We start from the raw sequence: 25469 nt of genomic DNA, 5'->3' as shown, positions 1-25469 counted from the left end.
ATACTTTAGCAACATTATTATAATAATAATGGTAATTCAAAAAGTAAATCTCCCACAATTTTATCAACCTAGAAGTCAACTCTTTATTTTCATCTATATTTCTAATATATGCACAATTTCATAACAAAGATAATTTTACATTTTATTCCAAACATATTATCATATATATGTGTGTGTATATATATATATATGTATATCCTCACATTACATTTTGTGTATTTTTTATGTTACTTTTTGATTTTTGTAATTTTAATAGCTGCATTATATTTTGTTGTTATTCTATAATTTAATGAACTACTCTCGTGTTAAACACTTACATTGTGTTTGATATTTTAGCATTGTTTTGAGTGTATTCCTACATATATTTTTTCCAAATGAATTATATCTTTTGGGTAAGTTCCCAAAAGTGGGCTTCCCTCGTGAATTTTTGCCTCTGCCTATTAATATGTGTTCGTAATGAATATTTATATAATGTAAAGATTAATCTTTCTCTATTTTCATCAAATATCTTTGTTGTAATTTTTAACATCTTTTTATTGTCCTTTAAAATTTTCCTGAAAAGTTAGAAACATGTCCTTTCAGAGAGCTGGCTGATAATCTGTTATAGTTTTAATAATTTGATAACTATTAACTATAGAAATTGTTTTTTCATTTATCATTCTTCTTAGATGAAAAGTAAACTTTTTTCACTGTTAGTTGAAAAGATCATAAAGTGCTATCATCATGAGCAAGTTTTCTGCTTTATATAGTCAGGAAAGAAAATATTAAACTATTTTTTCTTTCATGTACTTTTTTTCTTAAACTTCTGATATCATGCAGTCTTTCATTTTATTTGATGTTCTTTTATTAATACTGGTAAAAGTGGCAGTACTAGTAAGTACTGGTAATGATGCCTACTCTAGTAATTACTTCTTTTTTCCTGAAATTAACCATTGGTCAGATTGTTTACCTTTAGTTTCAAGCATTCTGAATCTGTTAGTTTATTAGAATATTTCCACTGACTTTGGTATATTGATTTTTCTGCATTTTTCCTATGGGAAATGCAGTTGGAATTCTAGCAGTTTGAAATATTAGGAAATTAAACTTATAGGATAAAACAGGGCAGTTCTCCAATTTGAATGTCTTAGATATTCATAACCTCAATATAATCCCTAGATTGGTGGTTTTAGCTGTGTGTCACTAAAGACTACTCTCTCATTTAATATTTTCTAATAAGGTAGAACATACTTAGAGCAGTTATTAAGTCAGTATTTATTCAAAACAGGCTGCCATAATTTATACCGAATGATATATTATTAGTATTCAAAGAAGTGCTGAGTTGGGAAGCACCATTCTACCTGACTCTTAGCTAGTTAATACCTATAACTGACATGGCAATTGTGGCAGATCAAGCAGTTAATTCTCTTGAAGATGGTAAGATGATATAGGAATTAATTGTGGTGGTAAACTTTTATATGTTTGTTTGATATTTAAAGGCACATTCAAAGATCAAGTGAATTTCAAATCCATGAAATAAAGGGGCTGGATAATGGGATACTTGGAAAATCAAATGTGTGGGTAAAGATACCAAACTTAGTACAATGACTGTAAGGCACTGAACAGTGATATTTATGATATTTTGTATGAAAATAGATTGGCAATTTTTTTTTTTCATTTTGGAGGCATATTTTCAGCTTATAATTAAAGTTTGTAATTCTCTAAACAAGTATTTGTTTTAAACATACCTTTTAAATAGTATGCAGTATTTGATTTATATGAAGGTCGTTATGAACTCCTAAAACTTATCTTATTTTGATTGCAGATATTATAGAACAGCCAGCACTGGTTCAAGCAAATAGTAACAGAAGGTCTGTCAGTACTCTCAAGCCTTGTGCTAAAGATGCATATATGCTTTTCCAGGTATTTCAGTTAATAAAAATAATTTTTATTATACTATAAAGTTTTTAATTTTATATTTTGGAATTCTGTGTTTTTTTTAAAGTGTCAATTTTTAAAATGGTCAAACTTTAATGTGTCAAAAGTAGTATTTCAAAAAAGTTTTAACACATTAAAGAGCATCTATAGCTAATTAACATGACCAAAGGTTATGTTTCAGTTTAAGGAAATAAAATGAGTTAAATGCACCACTAGAAAATGAGTAAATTAAGGATGATTAGTCATATAAAATAATTAACAGGAACATTTAAGTAATAAATGGTCTACTTAATATAATTTGATATACAAATACCTGATTTATACATTACTTGTCATGAATAAATCTTTTAAGTAAAATAAAATTAATCTGTACTGAAATTTTTATTTTGATTAAAAGATTATTTTTGGTGGATGTTCATTAAAAGAACATTAGATTAATCTGTGTACTGTATATATTGTTGATAGTTGTGATTCTTTAAAATTTTACTTATATAATCAAGTATGCAATTTGTCAAAATTTGAATTACCAATGCTTAGTTTCTAAGGAGTAAAAACTACTGTATAAGAAGAAATAATTTTTAAAAATTTTATGAACTATGAGTTTTGAAAGTATTCTTTTATTCATGCATATGGATGTTTTATTTATTGTTTGACTTATTTTCCCAGGACCTTTGTCAGTTGGTTAATGCTGATGCCCCTTACTGGCTAGTAGGCATGACAGAAATGACTCGAACATTTGGTCTTGAATTACTTGAGTCAGTCCTGAATGATTTTCCACAAGTCTTTTTACAAGTAAGGTATTTGTAGTATCTTGCAACCAAATTAATCTTTAATTTTTTTTCACAGATAATTTTCAAGAAAGCAACATGTGTATTTTCCCCACATTAAAAGACGTAAAGAATTATAACCTTTTTAGAGTTTATACATAATCATTTAGTGTTATCTTACGTTTTTGTTTTTTGTTAATCCTCACCTGAGGATATTTTTCCATTGATTAATTTTAGATAGAATGGAAGGGGGGAGAGAGAGAGAGAAACATGGATGTGAGAGAGACACATGGATTGGTTGCCTTCTGCACGACTCTGATTGGGGATGGGGATCCAACCTGCAACCCAGGTATGTGCCCTTGACCAGGAATTGAACCTGTGATCCTTTGGTCTACAGGCCCACTCTAACCACTGAGAAAAACTGGCCAGGGCTATCTTACATTTTTATAGTGCCCTAACATCTTGAAATTTTAACATTAGAAGGAATCCCATGAAACCATCTAGTCAGGCATTTCTCAGTCAATGAGTGTGTGAATGTGATATGTGGACTATTTTAATAATACTTAAAACTGAGAGAAATTGTTCCTGTTTTTTCTTTTTTTGGTTTGTTTATATGTACCTACGTGCTTTTATATATATATTTTTTAAATACTTACCCAAGGATATGTTTTTATTGATTTCAGAAACAGTGGGAAGGGGAGATACGTGCCCTGACCAGAGATCGATCCCACAACCTTTTAGTGTATAGGAGTATGGGATGACACTCTGACCAACTCAGCAACCTGACCAGGGCTACTTTTAGATTATTTAAATGGAGAAAAGAAGTAGTCACCCTGGTTGGTGTGGCTAAATTGTCTCGTATACCAAAAAGTCTTGGGTTTGATTCCTCAAAAGGGCACATGCCCAGGTTACAGGTTCAGTTGGAGCATGTGTGGGAGGCAACCAATTGATGTTTCTCTCTCACATTGATGTTTCTCTCTCTCTTCCTGTCCCTTTCTTTTTCTAAAATCAATAAAAACATAATTTTTAACAAAGAAAAAAGTAGTCAATGCTTACTAAATTTAATGTGCAATAAAATATTTTAAAACAGAAAGATAATAGGGGAAACAGTAGGAACAAATTCAGACTTTATTTTACTTGTTAGAAGCTAAAGTTCAAGATTGATTCGGTGGTTTACATAGATTTCCTTAGTTAATAGCAGATCTTGAACTGAAATTTAGATCTTTTAACTACTAATCTACTCATGCTGTTTTCCTAAGTCATCTATTTTATCCTTTGTTCTTAATTACAAAATGTGTGAATTCGTGCCACAGTAGTAGAAGATCCTTTAGTCCAGGAGTTGGGACTGAAATTTTTATTACATGGTTCACAACTTTGGATATATATATAAATGTTTTGGGGGATAATGAACAATATTAACTGATGCTTCCCTTTTTGTATTAGAATAAATAATGTTTAGATATAACTTGTCTAACAGTCTTATATAAAATGATAATCACAACAGCTACTACTTTTTGATGGCTTATGTACTATGACTGTACCAGATTCCTTACATATTATGTTCTCTTTAATCTTCACAAATGCCTGAGAAGTATCAGTTATTCCTATTTTTCATAAGTGGAAGCTAAGACTTTCAGAGAGTTAAGTAATTTTTTTTTTTTTTTTTATCCTCACCCGAGGACATTTTTCCATTTTTTGTTCAGGTAGAGTGGGAGGGAGAGAGGAACAGAGAGAGAGAGAAACATCAATGTGAAAGGAACACATCGAGTGGCTGCCACCCGCACAACCGACCATGGCCAGGGACAAACTGCAACCGAGGTACGCGCCCCTAGCGGGAACTGAACCCGGGTCTCTCAGGACCGCAGGCCGACGCTCTAACCGCTGAGCCAAACCGGCCAGGGCGAGAGTTAAGTAATCTGTCTAAGGTTTCTTGGTTTGTAAGTGACAGAGTTGGGATTTGAACCCATGTTGATCCAGATTCCAAATTAGTTTCTCTCTTTATCCTCTCTTTTCAGTCACACTTCACATCCCAACCATTACCTTAAAATGTATACAGGATCTAGTCACTTCATATGACTTTCATCACAGTCATCCTAATCCAAGCCACCATCACCTCTTATCTAAATTTTTGCATTAGCTTCCTAACTGGTGTCTTTGCATCTATACTTGCCCCATTCTATTAAAGCTGCTTATCATACCACATCCAAAATGGTCTTTTAAAACAAGTCAGATCTTTCAGTCTTTTGTGAAAGTGTTTCCGTAGATGTCCTTTTTGCCCAGAGTAAAAGAGGAAATGCTGATTATAGTTTATGGAAATTTTCATGTCTAGTCCCAAATATTCCTTTATCTTATCTCTTTTCACTCTTCTTTTTGCCATTACTTTTTAGCTGCACTGTGAGTCTTGCTGTTCCTTAAATGATCCTAGTGGACTCCTGCTTCAAGCCTTTGTACTTACTTTTTTCTGGGTATGGAATGCTTTTCTCTCATATGTCTTGTTCTCTTACTCTTTTGAGATCTTTGCTCGGTGGTCAACTCATCAGACAATCCTTCCCCAACCACTTTGTATAAAATGGCAGCTTTTCATTTATGCTAATATCCTTATATTTCTCACCACTCTTTATTTTTCTTTGTAGCACTTATTACCTCTTGACATATATGTATTTGCACATTAGTTTATTTTCTCTCTTTCCCTATAGAAAAGTAAGCCCTATGAGGCAGGGCCTTAGCTCACTGTTGTACCTGTAATAGTGCCTGGCATATGGCAGGTGTTTGCTAAATATGTGAATAAATGAGTGAATGAATGAATGAATGAATGAATGAATGAATTAGCATATGAATTTAATTAGAAATTTCTATACTTTGGATTGTGTTTTCTGATTTTGTAGGAAAAGATTTGAAAAAAATGCTTCAAATTTCAGGTTTATTTTACCCACAAACTTTTTATTCTGCTTTATTCTTCCTGCTATAATGCAGAAGGGAAAAAATAATGATTTTATGTAAGGTCGTAGAATTTGCTTCTATAAAGTTTTCATTGAGAGATAAAGATCTGTTTTCTTTCACTCATCATTTACTCAAAATTTACCAGTCACTTAGAATGTGCTGGTCTATGTGTTCTGTGCCAAAGATACAGATGTTAAATAAGACAGATAAAATTCGGCCCTATGGCACTTACAAGTCTAATTTGGAGAAAAATAGTAACTGAATGATGAGATGTGATGAATGCTGTGAAGGAAAAGTATAAAAAGTGCTGTGGGAATGAATAACGTAGGCAGCAAAGCTGGTGGGGAGTTGGTGATGAATCAAACATATGAAGCTTTTACCTGAAGGATGAAGAGTAGTGAGTTGGGAGAAATAGACAAAATAGGAAAAGAATACTCTAGAATAGTGACCCTGAAAAAAATAAGTCTGTATTTAGAAAATAAGCTCTATAAGGGCAAGTACTAAATTGAACTTAACCCTGAATTCCTTTCCCTAACAGTTCCTCGTACATATTAAGCAATTAGCCAGTAATTGCTGAATAAATCAATGAAATGTTATAGTAGGTCAGGAAAAAGGCTGTCTTTTGCCTTCTTCAAAATAAAATCAGTGAATTATATAACTTATTTTACGTTATGGGAGTCAAAGATAACTTCTAGCTTTCTGACTTGAGCAGTGTATTGCTTGATATGATGGATTACTCTATGGGTAAAATTATTATTACATATGATACGTTATTCAGTGTTAAACACACTCAGATACCTCAAAATGAGGTAGAGCAAAATGTAAGTTGAATTTAGGCATATTGAGCTCAGAAGTAAAGTTTTGGGCTGAAGTTATAAATTTAAATATAACTGGCTTATAGTTGTTAATTAAAGATATGGAAGTGAGCCCAGCCAGTGTGGCTCACTGGTTGAGCATCGACCCATGTACGAAGAGGTAGCCCATTCAATTCCTGGTCAGGGCCCATGTTTAGGTTGTGGGCCTAATCCCCAGTGGGCATGCAGGAGGCGGCCAGTTAATGTTCTCTCTCACTGATGTTTCTATCTCTCTGTCCCTCTCTCTTCCTCTCTCTCTAAAAATCAATAAAGAAAAATTTTTAAAAAGATATGGGAGTGAATACAATCACTTATGGTGATGGCATAGACTAGGAAGCCAGGGCCTGGTATCTGAAACTCCTGAGCAATCTCAACTTTAAATAGTTGGGCATAAAAGGATAAGAATATAAAAGAGACTATGAATATGAGGCCAGAAAGGCAGGAGTGCATGTGAGACCCACATATAAAAGACAAAAGCAAAGAAAGCTTCAAGATGAACCAAGTAATCAGTTAAATCAAGTGCTTTGGAAAGATCTGGTAAGATTAAGACTGAAAAGGCAATGTTTGCTTTGTCCACAGAGATCATGATGAATATAATAAGAATAATTTCAGTAGAGTTGGGGGTGTTTCATGGTGATTGCCAAAGAAACCCAGTTGTAATCAGTTGAGTAGTGAGGGGGAAAAGTAAATAGATAAAACTTTTAAGAGTTGTCTCTAATATTTATAAATTAACCAGTACAGAAAAATATTTAGTAATGTATGAAAATGACCTTAATTATGCCTTCAATTTTGGCAGTCAAAGAAACTAACTGTAGATATAGAATAGGATTTCAAATCACTAACCTCTTAAGATCCCATTTTGGAGGGAAAGAATTAAAAAGTTGCCCTGGCTGGTTTGGCTCAGAGGACCAGAGAGTCCTGGGTTTGGTTCCCGCTGGGGACACGTACCTCTGTTGCAGTTTGTCCCCGGCCCCAGTTGGAGTCGTGTGGGTGGCAGCCACTCGATGTGTCTTTCTCACATCGGTGTTTCTCTCTCTTCCCCCCTTTCTCCTTCTGGCTCTATCTGAAGATAAATGCAAAAATGTCCTCAGGTGAGGATAAAAAAAAAGTACATTAAAATTAATATAAAAGTCTTGAAGGAATTAATTTGGAATTTATAATGACTAATTTAGCTCCAGGAGGTGAGATTATATAAGACTTTAATTTTTGTTTTTTTTTATATCCTCACCCGAGGACATTTTTCCATTTTTTGTTCAGGTAGAGTGGGAGGGAGAGAGGGGAACAGAGAGAGAGAGAGAAACATCGATGTGAAAGGAACACATCGACTGGCTGCCACCCGCACGACCGACCAGGGCCGGGGACAAACTGCAACCGAGGTACGTGCCCTTAGCGGGAACCGAACCCGGGTCTCTCGGGACCCCAGGCCCATGCTCTTACCGCTGAGCCAAACTGGCCAGGGCAAGACTTTAATTTTTGTATTTTTATCTGTATTTTTTCTCTAGTGAATCTGGTATTTCCCTCTTAATTATTTTTCTGGTATTTTAAAATACATTTAAAAATTTTTATGATTCTGAACAAATAAACTGCTCTGTGCCTATTGTTCCTTTTTGTGTATATGTGTGATTAAAGGATTAGATTGGATGATATTTATGATTGTGTCTTTGTTCTTAGCCTCAATGATATTTGAATGATTAAAACAACAAAATAATATGTATTTGAGGTTAGACATTAAATATTGACTGGGCCTTATGTTGTCAGTAAAATGGACTACTTTTGCAAAAAATTAACAGGTTAAGGGGGATTTTCTGCATAATATACCATGACTAAGTAAATTTAAGAATTCTTTGCAAGATTTTCTAGATTAAAAAAAACACGTTTGTCATTGTATTTTTTATCAGCTTGTGTTCTGTTTAAGCAGTCTAAGTAGAACAAAATACTATGTTAATACCTCTATGCATGAATGGAATTATCTTGGCACAAAAGAATCAATAAATTGTATAACTTATATTTATGTTATCAATCAAGGTTTCTCTCCTCAGCTACCTATTTTATTTTACTGTATTTATTTATTTAATTTTAGTTAATCCTCACCTGAAGATATTTTTTCCATTGATTTTTAGAGAGAGAAGAAGTGAGGGAGGAGGGTGGGGGTGGGGGAGAAGCATTGATGTGAGAAACATATTGATTAGTTGCTTCCACATGCACCCCAACCAGGGCCGGGTTCGAACCTGCAACCCAGGTATGTCCCCTTGACTGGGAATTGAACTGGTGACCCTTTGGTGTTTGGGCGACACTCTAACCATTGAGCAACACCAGTCAGCCTCAGCTGCCTATTTTAAATGCTTTATTTGTTTGAATTTGTGTAATCTATTTTCTTCTTTATGTTTTTAATTGCTAGTGTTCTACTAAAATTAAAATTCCTAGCAATAAGTATCACTTAATTCCAAAATCATTAAATGTTTATTTTCAATTTATATTCTTATAAAAAAACTTACTGAAATATTATCATTTTGTCTCATACTCGCAAGGAACAATATTAATTTCAGAATTGTTTGTAAACAGTAAAATAATAAGCTACGTAAACTTACAATAAAGATAAATTAGTCATACAGATTATTAAGAAGTTGTATTTACTAGTGAGACTGTTTTAGCATTAAGTACAAACTAAATTAATTGTTTTTCTTCTTTTTTGTTTTCCTTTTTGCAAATAGCACCAGGAATTTAGTTTCCTTCTAAAAGAAAGAGTATGTCCTCTTGTGATAAAGCTCTTTTCTCCAAATATAAAGTTCAGACAAGGTTCCAACACTTCATCTTCTCCAGCACCAGTTGAAAAACCTTATTTTCCTATCTGCATGCGTTTGCTGAGAGTTGTATCTGTTCTGATTAAGCAATTTTACAGTCTTTTGGTAAGTGCTGATTTTCATATGTATTTTTATGTGTTATTGCAGACAGTGTTCTTTTTAGATAATTTGTTATAATGTATTTAGCTTTTTGACTTAAGCAGACTTTTTTTTTATGAGTAACTATAGTATTTTCCTAGATACTATAAAAGTTCATTGTATTCTTTCTTGAATCTTTCTATGTTTATATAGTATTTTTAATGTATGCTAAGGAGAATCATGGCCTATTATGTGAAGGCAAGATAGAATCTGTGGTTTTGGAATTTAGTTTCTTAGCTAATTATCTATAATTTAATGAAAATTAAAATTATAGTATCTTCAGTTTACTCTCTTTTCATTTATGCTATTTCATATGCATATAAATAAATGAAGAAGTTAAAAATATGGTGAACTTTAGAATCAGAAATGAATTTTGACTTCCAGTTCAGTATCATATCTTTTGCATACATTTATGGGTGAGGAATATATTGTGATATTTCTGATCATAGTTGTAGCAGTATAATGGTTTAGTCTTAAACATTCAAATAATATTTGTCAGAAAATGGTGTATTATATTTTCTTTTAATTTTATGTTAAGCCAAATTCAGCATTGTATAATTTTTTGGCATTTATATCCTTAGTTTTAATTAACAAAAATAATTGGTTTATCACCTACTGTGAGCAGTCAATGTACTAAATGTTAGAGATAGCAACAACACTACAAGTTAATGGATAGTATAGATTGTTTTATACTAAATTCTAAGAAGAGCTTTTAAAAATAAGTTTTAATATATTTAATATATATTATAGATTTCTTTTCATATTACAAATCTATTTATGAAAAATGAATTCAGAAATAATTTCTATAAGCTCTTAATAGTTATTTTTTATTTCTGAACAAACAGGACATATCTATAATACACATTGATGTGTATAATGCATTGTTTAGAAATAGATGTAGAAAATCAAATCATTTCAGAATGTATTACTCTTTAGGGACGGTTTTTTTTTTGCTTTTATTGTCAGAGCAGGAGGGAGAAAGAGAGGAAGATAGAGAGAAACATCAACGTGAGAGAGACACATCGAGTGGTTGCCACCCACAGGACCCCAACTGGGGCTGGGGACAAACTGCAACTGAGGTACGTGCCCTTAGCTGGAACTGAACCTGGGACTCTCCAGTCCATGGGCCAACGCTCTAACCGCTGAGCCAAACCATCCAGGGCTAGGGACATTTTTTAATCAGGGTTTGGGTTCAAGAGTTTAAGAGTCTTTTGGTATGCTCATAGTTGTTGGCTTGGTCATTTTTCATTCTACCAAAATTAATAATATATAAAGGAACTTTAGGTACATAAGTTTATGAACTTAATTAGTTCATAACCCCTCTTCCTCTGTAAGGATTAACTTTTTAAAAATTACAATCAATATTCCCTGTAATATGTAAGGTATTTGATATATTTTCCAATAATTATATTACATTGAAAAACTAAGACTTTTTTTTTTTTCCTCACCCGAGGACATTTTTCCATTTTTTGTTCAGGTAGAGTGGGAGGGAGAGAGAGAAACATCGATGTGAAAGGAACACATCGAGTGGCTGCCACCTGCACAACCGACCAGGGCCGGGGACAAACTGCAACCGAGGTACGCACCCTTAGCGGGAACCGAACCCGGGTCTCTCAGGACCGCAGGCTGACGCTCTAACCGCTGAGCCAAACCGGCCAGGGCTGAAAAACTAAGACTTTGTTGTCTAATTATATACAATTAAAATGGAGGGGAAGATGAAACCAAAAACACTAATTAGAGAGAATATGCACCCTTATGTTCATTGCAATGTGATTTACACTAGCCAAAATATGGAAGCAGCCCCAGTGCTCATGAATAGGTGAGTGGATAAAAAAGTGGTGGTAGATGCCCAGGCTTGTGTGGTTCAGTGGTTGGAGCACTGGCCCATGCACCCAAGGGTCACAGATTTGATTCCCCTTCAAGGGCACATATCTGGGTTACAGAAATGATCCCCAGCCCCAATTTGGGCACGTACAGGAGACAACCAGTCAATGTTTCTTTCTCTTTCAACCTCTCTCTCTTCCTTTCACCCTCCCTCCCTCCCTTTCACTCTCTCCAAAAGTCAGTGGAAAAAAATATCCTCGGGTGAGGATTATGACAAAAGTGTTGGTACATATATACAATAGATTATTACTCTGCCCTGAAAATTAATTAAAGCTTACCATTTGCAACAGCATGGATGGACCTAGAGAATATTGTGTTAAGTGAAATAAGTCAGACATATGATTTCACTTATATTTGGAATCTAAAGAGCAAAATAAATGAACACACAAAATACAAATAGACTCAGAGAACAGACTGATGGTGGCTAGAGGGGAGGGGGGATTAGAGGACTGGGTAAAAAAGGTGAAGAGATTAAGAACTACAAATTGGCCCTGGCTGGGTAGCTTAGCTGGTTAGAATGTCATCTTGATAAGCCAACGTTGCAATTTCCATCCTCAATCGGTACAAACAAGAGTCAACCAGTGAATGCATAGATAAGTGGAACAACAAATCGATGTTTCTCTGTCTCTCACTCTCTCTCTCAAATCAATCAGTGAATTTAAAACATTGTTTTACAAAGAACTATAAATTGATAGTCACAAAATAGTGAGGATGTAAAGTACAGCATAGGGAGTACAGTCAGTTATATTGTAATAACTCTGTACTGTGCCAGATGGATACTTGATATATCAGGAGACCACTTTGTAAAGTATATGATTATCTAAACACTACTGGCTATAAACCTGAAACTAATATAAAATAATATTGAATATAAACTGTAATTGAAAAATAAAACTTTTTTTAAATGGAGAGGAAATTCTGTGAGTCTTTACATTGATTAATTCTTAGAAATTTTGAAATTTCAGTTGGAATTTATTGAAAATAAATGAAATGTAGCCTAGTTTCTCTAAAGATGGAAAGCTTTTACCTGTCAGCTATTATATTTTCTGTATTATACATATTTCTAGTCTGTTTCAATCCACAAAGAAACTTAAAAAATGTAAACCAGAGTGACATCTCCATGGAGACACTGACTATATATATATATATATATATACTAGTTGTGTTTGTGAGAACTTCAGAAACCAGTTGAGAGATTATAGCACCCCATGCAACTGCAAGGCCAAGAAGAGGTTCATTATACTGAGAGCAAAGCTTGTTGCATTTAAGTGCTATACTTCATCCCACTCCTGGCATAGCACAGCACAGGCATGATCAAGAGAAAAGTCCCAACTTATGGCTTTTCCTTCAGGTGGGAAAGAAAGATGAAATGTGTAAACAGCATTCTGACTTTTGTGGGTACAGCCCAAGAAACTGATTTTTGTTTCTTACCTAACTCTTGAAACACTGACAGCACCCTGTGATGCCTGAGGGCCTGCTGAATACAAAGGCAAGCCCTATGGCTTGCTACAGCACTTGAGGTTGCAATACTCCAGACAAACACCAGGCGTGGGGGTGGGGGTGGGGCTGGGGCTGCTGAATAGAAACAGGCAAACCTCTTCAGCTCTAAAATTACACATAAGTACCAGCCCAGAGGAGACCCATTAACAGAAAAGGGTTGAGAGGACCCTAAAGTCTCTAGCCGGATTGATTGGTGAATATTTTTTCTGTGTAGAATGAATTCGTAAAGAGTAACAGAGTTAGCTGTGTTTTCAAAATGCCAAATTTAAACAGAAAATAATAAGGCATACAGATAAATGGGACAACATGGCTCAATCAAAGGAACAAAATAAACTTCCATAAACTGACCCTAAAGAAAGGGAAATCAATTAGTTAGTGCAATTAGTTACTTGCCAAAAATTTTAAAATAACCATCATAAAGATGCTCAGTGAGCTAAAAGAGAACACAGACAATTAAATGAAATAAGGAAAATGATGTATGAACAAAATGAGAATATCAACAAAGTCATAGAAACTATAAAAGGACCAAACAGAAAATTTGAAGCTGAAGAATACAGTAATGTTTGTGAAAGATTCCCTAGCAAGGACCAACATTGGATTGGATCAAGCAGAAGAAAGAATTGGCAGACTTAAAGACAGATCATTTGAAATTATCAAATCAGAGTAGCAAAAAGAAAAAAGAATTAAGAGACTTTAAGGGACTTATGGAACACTGTCTAGTAGATCATTATACACATGTCTAGGAAAAAAGAACTGTTTTACTCTTGTACAGTACCTCTGAAACCAGATGTAGAGACTTTTCCCCCCACATTGACCAATTCTCTGACAGCCAGGTGTCCTACATTTCATCCATAAGTAGTGGATCACCAGGCAGCTCACAACTTATGTCTAACTTGGTTGCAAATTGGGGGTTCCCATAATACCCTGTTTGGTTTAAATAATTTGCTAGAGTGGCTCACAGAACCTAGAAAACATTTTGTTTACTAGTTGTGTCCCCTGCTTTCTGAAAGTTTGCATTAGGCCACTTTTCTGAGACACTTAAGTTAGTACCTGTTTTCATTAACTGAAAGGAATCTGTAAAGGATTTTTGCTTTTACAGAAAATTGTTGTTGCTATACTAGTGTTAATCTTTTGTAAAAGCAAAGTGGCACAATGTGAGCTTTGATAAGTGGGGGATACTTTGCTTTACACTATTTTGGCTTATGAAAGGTTTCATAGAAACGCTATACTTTGGATAGTGAGGAAAACCTGTGTAGCTGATTTATTTAAGGACATGTTAAAGGATACCAATGACCGGGCAGCTGAAAAGATGCATAGGGTATAGCCTGGAAGGGTCTGGAGTGTAGGAGCTTCTGTCCCTGTGAAATTGGGGTGTGCCACCCTCCTGGCATATAGATGTGTTCACCAGCATGGAAACTCCTCAAACTTCATACTTTTGGCATTTTTATGGAGATTTCATCATGGAAGCATCAATTATTAACTCAATTTCCACTCCTCTCACCTCTCCAAAGAATTGGGAGTAGGCCTGAAAGTACCAGGCCTCTAATATCTGGTAACTACCCCTATCCTGGCATCCACCAAGTGTTTTCTCATTAGAATAAAAGATGATATTATCACCCAGGAAATTCTAAGGGATTTAGTAGCTCTGTCAGATACCCCTATCACCTTAGAAATCACAAGGGTCTTAGGAGATCTGTGTCAGGAACTGGGGTGGCGGTGGGGGTGTCAAAGACCAAATATTAGAACAAAAGATGCTCCTAGCACTCCTGTCTACAGGGTGTTAGGAGTTTTATGTCAGGAACTGGGGGTAGACACACACACACACACACACACACACACACACACAAATTTCCTATTACATCACAATGCTTTGTGGGAGTCTCAGACGAAGAGAAAAAAGGGCAGAGAGCCTATTTGAAGAAGTAATGGCCCTGGCTAGTTTGGCTCAGCGGTTGAGCATCGGCATGCGGACCAGAGAGTCCTGGGTTTGGTTCCCGCTAGGGGCACATACCACAAAAAAAAGAAGTAATGGCTGAAAACTTCTCAAATTTGAAGGAGGAAACAAGCATACAAATTCATGAAGCTTAACAAATTCCAACTAGAATAATCCAAAGAGATATATTCTAAGACACATTATAATCAAGCTGTAAAAAGCCACAGTCTTTAAAGCAGCAAAAGAAAAGTGGTTCTTCTTATGCAAGGGAGCTCTCAGAAGATACTCATCAGATTTCTTAGCAGAAATCTTTTCAGCCAGAAGGTGATGGGTTGACATATTCAAAATACTGGTGAGGGGAGGAAGGGGAGCTGTCCACTAAGAATATTATATCCTGCAAAACTTTCCTTCAAAAATGAAGGTGGAATTACGGCTTTCCCAGATAAAAAACTAAGTATGTTTATTACCTATGAACTAGGCCAAATATATGCCACTTCCCTACTTATTCCTTAAATATTATCAGAGTTTTCTTAGGAGGGCATCTCCCTCTTCCCTCTCTGAAGTGCTGTTTTACTAATTGACATAAGGCTATAGGAAGAGAAGACATTCCTCCTTTTCTTTTTTATATCCACTGGTCCGTCATAGCAAACCAAGTCTTCTGTTCTGAGTAGTAATGCAGCATGTTTATATCTTCATCATAACAAATGCAGAATTCATATTTTGTTTCCATTCCCAAACTAAGAATTACTAAATTATCTTTTATTTTTATAAAACTTGGTGCTGAATTGTGTCCCTTTGGAATTCATATGTTGAAACCTTAACCCCCAATATTATAGTATTTGAAGATAGGATCTTTGGGAGATAATTAGGTTTATATGAGGTCATAAGGGTAGGGCTCTGGTGATGGTATTGTCCCCTTATAAGAAGAGACACTAAAGAGGGAGCTTGCTCACTCACTCACTCTTTCACATTAGAACACAGTGACAAGCCAGGAAGAGAGTTCTCACCAGAATTTGGCCATGCTGAAACTCTGATCTTGGAATTCTAGCCTCTAGAATTGTGATCAATAAATTTCTGTTTGCTAAGCTACCCAGTGTGTGATATTTTGTGATGGCAGCCCAAACAGACTGAGGCACTTGGTTTCTGTTCAACAGTTTTCTTTTCTAGTAGTTCAGCCAGTGACTTTTTCAGAGATACATATATATAATATACCTTATCCTTAGTAATTATCAGTTTTGGAATGAAATTGAGTACATATGTTTTGGACACTGTAATGTGCTTTACATATCTTAATTCATTTAGACTTGACTACAACCCTGTAAAGCAGGCATTCATTTTTTTTACAGCTGAAAAAATGAGACTCAGGATATTTATGCAATTTGCCTGAGTTCATATAGTTTATAAGCTGCAGAGCTGGGATGTTACGTAATTCTTTTAGGTCCCCAAACCCATGCTCTTAACCCCACTGCATTTTATTACTTCACTGTGTTCTTATTTCTGATTTCTTCCCCTCTCCAAGTCTGCCAGTGCCAAGTTTCTTGTATTGCTTTTGTATTCTTCATGTTTTGACCTTAGTCTCCTTGATTTCGGGGACAGAAAAAAAGGGGAGATAACAGTACATTCAACTACAGAAAAGACTGAATATTACTGCCTCGAGGAACAGAAAGGCCTACTTCTGTACTCCGGTCATCCACTGGGGGTGATAACCAACAACTTCCCTTCACAACAATAAGACAGCCCTAGGACTACGTTTGCAAAGATGAATCTTCAGAAGTACATAAAATATTATTTCCTCAGTGTTATAATTTGTTACATTAAACTTAACGTGGGAAAGTTCAGACATTCTGATTTCTGTAAGGGCAAAAGTTGGAGGAATGGTAGTTGTGGGGTGAGATATGTAATTAATGTGGAATGCTTCCCTCTCATTTTCTATTTTTGTTACTTAAGCCTGGTTTAAAGATACATCCTTTTAAAGGACATTCTAGAGTAGCAGTTCTTAACACTTTTTAGTTGTAGGACCCCTTTACATTCTTAACAAATATTGAGGAGCTTTCATTTATGTGGATTATTTCTGTCATTATTTACTGTATTACTAAAAATTATTTGAGATGATACTGAAATCTATTACCTGTTACCGTAAAATTTTATTTTTATGAATTATACCTATATTTTCCAAAGAAAAAATAGTGTTTTATATATTTTTGCAATTCTCTTTAATGTCTGGCTTAATAAAAATAGCTGGATTCTCATATCTTCTATCTTCATTGTTTTGTTTGGGTTAAAGCACATGAAGAAAATCCGACCTGATAAAGATATGTAGTTAGAAAAGGCAGGATTATTTAATGGCCTTTTCAGATAAGGGTAGATGTTTTTCTTTGATACCACACCAAACCGGGCCAGAGTCTGAAACCATATTAATAACATTTGCATACTCTGTTACATTAAAATTCACTGATTCATCTTGTGCTTCAATTATATGTTTTACCATGTATGATTTCAGAATATCACTTATTTTAGTTGTGTAAATAGTCCAAGTATTAACACTTTATAAAGTACCAAAAATCACATATTAATATCACCAACCATTTATCAGATTATTAAGAAGTTATCAAGGTCTTGTGGCAGATCTGAGTTTCGCAAAATTCTGCTTTTTATTTGAAAGTTTGAATTTTATTATTGACAATAAATACTGTCAGTTGTTTCCCCTTAAGTGACAGGCTTACTTTGTTCATTTTTGAGAAAATGTCTTAATACACACAAGTCTTAATAGTTATAGTTTGCCATTGCTCTTTTGGTTAAATGCATTCCATAAGGGGAAAAAAGTGACTAGGCACAGTTCTTTTCTCCAGACAGCCATTGTATTTTGATAAATGACAAAAGTGCTTTATGGGTACGTCCCATTTTGTCATACGGAAAATTAAAAAGACATGCTCTTATGGGGTCAAATTTAATAGAATCAGAATTTGTATTTTATTTGTTATTTTATTTTATCCACCATTGTTTTGTGTTATTAGTACAACTGTCAATACATTGAAAATGGCAATTAATATCTTAGTATTATTAGGAAAATAATTATCACCTCGCAGATCCCCTGAAATGGTCCTAGGGACCACACTTTGGGAACTACTGCACTAGCGAATCAGTATTCTTCCCCAGTATTCACCAGTGTATCTTATTCTGTCAAGTAGTTCAGGGTGAAGATAACTAATCTTCAGAGGTTAGTTCGTTAATATATACAGACTGATTAGAGGAATGAGAATGCCCCAGTTGTTTAGGTACAGAGATAACATATCAAGTAGTATACTGTATTCTTTTCCCTTTCTAACATCAGAGGTAGGTGCCTCTCTGCCCTCTGAATCACTTAGACTCTGTGCCCAGATTTCTTTTTAAGGATATCTTTAAGGTATTTATGGAACTTTATTATTAGTGGCTAGTATATCTCTCTTCTGCCTTTGACTTACTGCTTTTCAAAAGAAATGAATGAGGCTAAATTGACTTGTCCAGTTTAATTTTCTACTTCACATACATTTCTCTAACAGAGGATCTTATCACTAGTTATTTCGTTACTCCTGCATTTAAATATTACAGTCATGTACAAGATTCCCTATTAGACATCTATTAGCATTTCCATCAGGATGACTTGGATTCATCTTAAGCATTAGTTACCTCTTGACTATTATACTGTACCAAAGGACTATAGGAATTCAGAAACATTCACTGCCCTTCATACTAGTATAATGGAGTTCATGAAGTGTCTTCATTTCACAATTGGACTTAAGCCATACGTACTAATCGTGATACCTGTTTCCCTATGACTGCAACCTCTTGGGGGAATAGCTTAATGATTCAAAATAGACATCTTTCATTGATGTCCTTGAGAACAATTCAGTTTCCTTAGCACTAGTCCTGTAATCAGACTTTCACACTTGACAAGGAGGAAGAAAGGGAGAACAAATTCCCAGACCTCAGGAGAGAGGTTCTTTCTTTACCCATATCACAATATTTTAGTGGATATAGTATAGATTTAGTGAGTGTTTGATTATACGAGAGAAAATGATAAACTTTTCAAGGCAAATGTTAAAACATTAGTAATTCCTTTGGCTGTGATATGCTTGATGTTTCTGAGAGCCTTTGATTTCTGGCCTGAAAACCTAAGTGACGAGCCTTCAATTTGATCACCACATTTATATTCCACTTCCACTGTATAGCAGATTAAGCAAAATTTGAAGGACATACTCATGTTAAAACTGTTGCCCAGTGAGTCACTAGCATGGTTCTCTCTTTTTCAGTTCTTTACTAAAAAGGAATCATTTCATTTAGAAAAAATAATAATGTATTCTGTATTTGCATGTCACTTTGTTTTGGAGTACGTTTTTATTCTTCATTTTTCTCATTTTGTTTCTCAGGAAGGTGTAGGTCCTTTGTAAGAGGTTACCTAGCTTGTCATCTACCAAGTTAGTAGATAAAGAAGCTGAGCCATCTGACTTCTGATCTAGTGCTTCTCACTTGCATCTTTTTTTAGGATAGTGACAAATCTTTGCCTTATGACTTCCCTAGTTATAGCAGTGTAAAGATAAAGTTGTTTTTAATTATTCCTCATAATTTATTCTCATGATTATGTCCTAATTTTAAGCATCCAGTTCAAAAATAATGAAAGGCATTAGAAATTACCAACTGCTAAGACTTTGGGCTAAAATTTTGAGGGCTTCTATATTTCCCAAATTTCTTGCAGTATACTCACTCATTTCAGGGCACCCCCAGCTAAAACGTCCAGTAATTTGCTACACCTGGAGTAGAAGGAAGATTCAGTTTGGCCTAGTGATCACAAATGTCAGGTTAATTCTTACCTTTCAGAGATCCTCCTGAAAGGTAGTCCTCAACTAATATATAGAAGAAACAGTCCACTGACCTCTGATAAAGTGGTTACGTTTTCATTCATTCAGCCATCAGACATTTAATGAATAATGTTGAGAAATGGGCTTTAAACATTATTATTTATTTACAAACAGCTTTCAGAGGAGATGGTTTATATTACTAACAGATGTTATCATTGCTGATGATAACTGATGCAAAACTATGTGCCAAGTCTTGTATTGGATACTTTATATATCTTACACCTGTCAACTGCTGAAGGTTCAGTTTTGTTTTCCTACTGGAAAACATAATGCTAAACATCCCTTGGCTTATTGACTCTTTGTTTCTTAAAAAAACAAAAGAATATGTGGAAAACCATTGTGGTATTACTGAAGGGGTAGAGCATATCCTATCAGCAGTTTATGCTACCCACCAGGAATGAGGAGGGCGTGATAGTGCATAGTACTTTCTAAAGAATAAGGATAAAAGATTAACCACATTAGCAGATCACTATTGTGTGAGTTTTCATGGATGTATTTAGAGAGACACTGATTTTTTTTTTTTTTTTACTGTTACCTTTTCCACATATAACTACTTTTCCCTTTTTCTCCACTCCCCATTAAGGATTTTAATTTATTTACAATTAAAAGATTTTACTGGTTTGTTCATAGGACTAAAATAAGAAAAAGAATGTAATTTATAATTCTTAGATTTAAAGACATATTATTTTAAAATTTTACACTTTTTAGGTAACTGAATGTGAGATATTTCTTTCACTTCTGGTGAAATTTCTGGATGCAGATAAACCACAGTGGCTACGAGCTGTTGCAGTAGAATCAATACACAGACTCTGTGTGCAGCCTCAGCTATTAAGGTAAACCTCAGCAGTATTTTATTAAATGCACAGGTTTGTTTTTATGCCAGTAGGAAGAGTTTAAGTATTTATTCCCAAATATTAGTGATTTCAAACAAAAAAAGTGTACTGTGTGTATATGGAGTGGTAGAGGTGTGGGTGTGGAAAATAACTGGGAGGTGGCAAAAAGTGTGGTTGGTAATTGCCATCAACTGAATTTACTGGCGAAGAAAAAATTTTAAGAACATTAACCTCAATCTGAACCTTGTCCTAAATTAGTAAAATCACTCAAATATGAAATTTTAAGTAGCATTGAGACTTATTTATCAATATTACTTGCTATAAAAAAAGTCTAAAAATTTTAATATGTCCAAATATTTTCCCCAGAAACATTTAAAATTATTTTACAGGTCATTTTGTCAGTCCTATGATATGAAACAACATTCTACCAAGGTTTTTCGTGATATTGTGAATGCACTGGGATCCTTTATTCAGTCATTGTTTCTTGTCCCTCCTACTGGAAATCCTGCTACAGCAAACCAAGCTGGTAAAGGCACATTCATATTCTTGTTTTTGTGTTGTGTCACAACTTACAGTATTCATTAGTCTGAGAAGATGTTTTGTAGAAATCCTTTGACTAGAGAAATGTGAATTACTTAAATGTATTATATCTATTTTATAACATTTTGTGATATTCATTTATAATATTTTATATATAAGTGTAAACAAAGACTTGCACTTAAAGAATAATTTGAGCTCACTGAGGCAACTGTTTATTTATCTTCAAAATATGTTTCTTTTTCTAATATATTTTCATTTTCTTGAATCACATAACAAAAGTTTAGATGCTAATCTTCATTTTAGAAGAAACCTCAGTTGGTGCCTCTCTTTAAAGAGTCTGGTTATTATATTAGGAGGTCTTTTAGTCTCTCTTAACAAAACAGGTAGACTTGATTTAAGATAGGAAGTCAGTGTCTTCTTGTTTCCCTTTACCTTCTTTTTCTTCCACTTTGTACTATCTGACTAGAGGCTTTTTATTCTGTATTTCCACCCATGATAAAAAGTGATCAGTGAAAGGTAAATTTTAAAGTTTGTATTTTTACTTATTATTACCTTTTATATAAAAAATGTAAATGGTGTTCTGAGGAAACAGGGAAACTCTAATAGCCTAAGAAAGACTGATAAATTTCATTTACTTGTGTAATATCTATTCCTATACTGCAATTAAAAAAAAATTGACCAGGTATTTGAATATTATTAATACTTAATTATGTAGTAAATTGATATCTTTGTTATCTTCCCCTTCTCTAAAAGGAAACAATAATGCAGGTGGCACTGTATCAGCACCAGCTAACCCGGGGATGTTGGGGATTGGTGGAGGTGTTACTTTACTACCAGCATTTGAATATAGAGGAACTTGGATACCTATTCTGACCATAACAGTACAAGGCAGTGCTAAAGCAACCTAGTAAGTAGTAGTATCATTGTTTTATAAGGAGATTGTTGGGAATGATATTTTATCCTAAAACCTCTCTCTCTGCATTATATTTTAAATTTTAGACCTAGTATTTTAAACACATTTTAGAAGTAATTTTCTTTTGTTGTAGTTTCAGAAATTTATCTAGGATTGGATTTTGTTTGTTTTCTTTTGTACTACTTGAAGATTGTTAACAGCATTATAAAACAAAATGTGATTTCTTTACTTAAGGACCTATTCAGCTGTTCTGTATGGAGTTTTGATCTAAGTATATGGCTTAATTTCAGAACCTGTGAACTTAGATTTTCTAATACTGAGTGACCTTCAGCAAATTAGTTCACCTTTATAAAATTTTAATTTCCTCATCTATAAAAAGGGGAGAGTAGTGATATATCAACTTTTCAGCCAGAAAATATTGGGTGTTCTTTTGCACATGAATTAATTAGTATGTTCACTATGGAGCTTCCTTGTTGAATTGGCATCTTTCGTTAATTCATTGTGAGATCCAGTATAAAATTATTTTCACTATTTTCTTTGAAGGCACACATATAAGTCTTAATTGTATGTTCTGTTCTTTTAGACTTTTAAGTGTGTAATAATTTAAAGTTACCTAATGTATAAATAGAAGTACTTTTGACATAAGTATTGGTACTATTATGTTCTTTCAGATTTATTACAGTATGGCTCCCTTCAAAGTTGGGTTTGTAACACTTTTTGCAACTTGACCTTAATTTTAAAATATTTAAATAAATGGGTTACGTTTTATCTAAAAGTGGAATTTATGTAGTAATTCTAATGAAATAGCACTGAAACAGTGAGGTAAGAAAGTGTGGGCTTTGTTTTAGGTTTGTGGTATAAATAAAAAGTACAGATTGCCATGTCTGGTGTGGCTCGGCAGTTAGAGTGTCGGCCTGTGGTCCAGAGAGACCTGGGTTCGGTGTCCGCTAAGGGCATGCACCTCAGTTGCAGTTTGTCCCCCGCCTTAGTTGGGTCGTGCGGGTGGCAACCACTCGATGTGTCCCTTTCACGTCTATGTTTCTCTCTCTCTCTCTCCCTCCCACTCTATCTGAACAACAACAACAAAAAAGTAGATTACCTTTGTCTCTTAACTATTTTAGCACTTAAAGTCTATACCATAGAATTGGGGAGTTGGAGTTTCTGTTATTTAGGACTGTTTTATCTGTTTTAGATATATTTTCCCAATAGATTATATGTTCTTTAAAAATAGAGATTTGTTTAACAAGATGCTTAACACATTAATTTAGTATGTGATTTTATGAGGCCAATTAGCCTGGCAAAGATTAGACCCATAAACCTTACCTCTGAGTTTGAGCTTAAATTTCTTGATCAATTATATAAATATATTTTTATTGATTACCTAAATTTTAAAACGCTCAGAGTTGGCACATATTAGGGGCTAAATTGATACACTTAAAAGTCAGACTTGGGTTAAAAACTGCTGATTAATAACTATGTCGCCTTAGTCTCCAGTTTCATCATTTGTATCTTTTAGTGTTTTTGTGAGGAGTTAAATGAAATTATATATATAAAAACTTAGAGTCCCAGGTTGGGAGTAATTGCTCAATAAATAATAGCTGTACATAGATTTTTTTATTTTTTATTCTGAGTTTTACATTTTTAAATTAATTTCCTGCCTTATCTAGTCTTGATTATGATTCAGGGATATTTAGAATTTGGGATAGGAAATTTCTTAGTGATTTTAGTTTCATTTTGAGATATAATTCATATACCATAAAATTCATCCTCTTACAGTGTACAATTTATGGTTTTATTACACTAAAAAGTTATGTAGTCATAACCACAATCTAATAACAGAAATTTTTCATCCTGGAAAGAAACCTATTTTCATTAGTAGTCATTCTCCAATCTCTCTTTCCTCACCCCTTAAGCAATTACTAATCTCCTGTCTCTTGATTTGTCTGGTCTGCATATTTCATTTAAATGGAGTCATACAATATATATTCTTTTGTGTCATGCTTCTTTCACTTGGCATATTTTTAAGGTTCATCCGTGTTGTAGGGTGTATCAATATATATATATTTTTTATCCTCACCCGAGGATATTTTTCCATTTTTTGTTCATATAGAGTGGGAGGGAGAGAGAGGAAGAGACAGAGAGAAACATCGACGTGAAAGGGACACATCGAGTGGCTGCCTCCCGCACGACCCAACCAGGACTGGGGACAAACTGCAGCCGCGGTACATGCCCTTAGGGAACTGAACCCGGGTCTCTCGGGACCGTAAGCCAATGCTCTAACTGCTGAGCCAAATCAGCCAGGGAGGGTGTATCAATATTTTTTATGGCTGAATAATATTCCAATGTATGTACATATCATTTTGCTTATCTCATCATTAATGATGGGCATTTGGATTGTTTCCATTTTTGGCGATAAATAATGCTGCTGTGAGCATTTATCTAAAAGTTTTTGCATAGACATATGTTATCATTTTTCTTGGATACATACCCTGGGGGTGACATTGTTGGGTCATATAGTTAGTTACTCTATGTATAACTTTTTTAAGAACTACCAAAATTCTTTCACAAGTGACCACGCCATTTTATTTTATTTATTTTTAATCCTCATCTGAGGATATTTTTCCATTGATTTTCAGATAAAGTGGGAGGGAGGTAAGGAGGGAGAGAGAAAGAGAGAAACATTGAGGCAAGACAGACACATGGGTTGGTTGCCTCCTGCACGACCCCAACTTGGGCCGGGAGTGGAACCACAACTAAGGTACGTGCCCTGACTACAATCAAACCCACGACTCTTTGGTCCTTGAGCCAAATGCTCCAATCTGGCCAGGGCTGACCACACACCATTTTTACATTCCCACCAACAATTTGTGAGGGTTCTTCACATCCACAACAATGCTTGTTATTGTCTATTTTTTGAGTATAGCCATCCTAGTGGGTAAGGAATATCTTACTATGTTAAATTTTGCATTTCTCTAATGACCAGTGATGTTGAGTATCTCATTCATATGCTTATTGGCTATTTATATATCATCATGTTAGAAATGCCTATTCAGATCATTTGCTTCTTTTTTATTTTTTATTTTTGTTTTTATGTTTTATTCCTCACCTGAGGATATTTTTCTACTTATTATCAGATAGAGTGGGAGGAGGAGAGAGAATCAGAGAGAAACATCCATGCGATAGAGCCAGATCGACTGGTTGCCTCCCACACGACCCGATCGGGGCCAGATAAATTGTGACCAAGGTACATACCCTTGACCGCAATCAAACCAGAGACTCTTTGGTCCATGGGCTTGTCACACTAACCACTGAGCCAAACTGGTCCAGGGCTATTTGCTTCTTCTTAATTGGGTTATTCGTCTTTATTATTTAGTTGTAAGAGTTCTTTTATAATAAATATCTAGTCCATTACCAGATATATGGTTTGCAAAAGTTTTTTTGCATTCTTGGGTTCTCTTTTTATTTCTTTAAGCACAATAATTTTTAATTTTAATGAATTCAATTTTTCTGTTTTTTTTCTTTGTTGTTTTTGCTTTTGATATCATAGCTAACAATCC

At 34.5% G+C, this 25469-nt stretch overlaps 1 protein-coding gene across 5 annotated transcripts in view; it reads left to right on the top strand.

Annotated features, from left to right (window-relative positions):
* The window catches only part of MON2 (MON2 homolog, regulator of endosome-to-Golgi trafficking), a 131904-nt gene that overhangs the window by 36875 nt on the left and 69560 nt on the right, over positions 1-25469 (top strand). For all 5 annotated transcript variants that reach the window (XR_004958264.1, XM_036250782.1, XM_036250783.1 and 2 more), the window contains 6 exons: positions 1802-1899; positions 2581-2706; positions 9187-9381; positions 20335-20459; positions 20849-20985; positions 21753-21906. Coding sequence is in view for 4 of the 5 variants with exons in the window: in XM_036250782.1 (XP_036106675.1) it covers positions 1802-1899; positions 2581-2706; positions 9187-9381; positions 20335-20459; positions 20849-20985; positions 21753-21906 (835 nt within the window). In the remaining variant the exon portion in view is untranslated. The remainder of the gene's footprint in view (positions 1-1801; positions 1900-2580; positions 2707-9186; positions 9382-20334; positions 20460-20848; positions 20986-21752; positions 21907-25469) is intronic.

This window comes from Molossus molossus, unplaced genomic scaffold (assembly GCF_014108415.1).
Source record: "Molossus molossus isolate mMolMol1 unplaced genomic scaffold, mMolMol1.p scaffold_m16_p_10, whole genome shotgun sequence".
Taxonomy (NCBI): Eukaryota; Metazoa; Chordata; class Mammalia; order Chiroptera; family Molossidae; genus Molossus; species Molossus molossus.
Note: the sequence above shows the minus strand (reverse complement) of the source record. Positions and strands in the feature narration are given on the sequence as shown.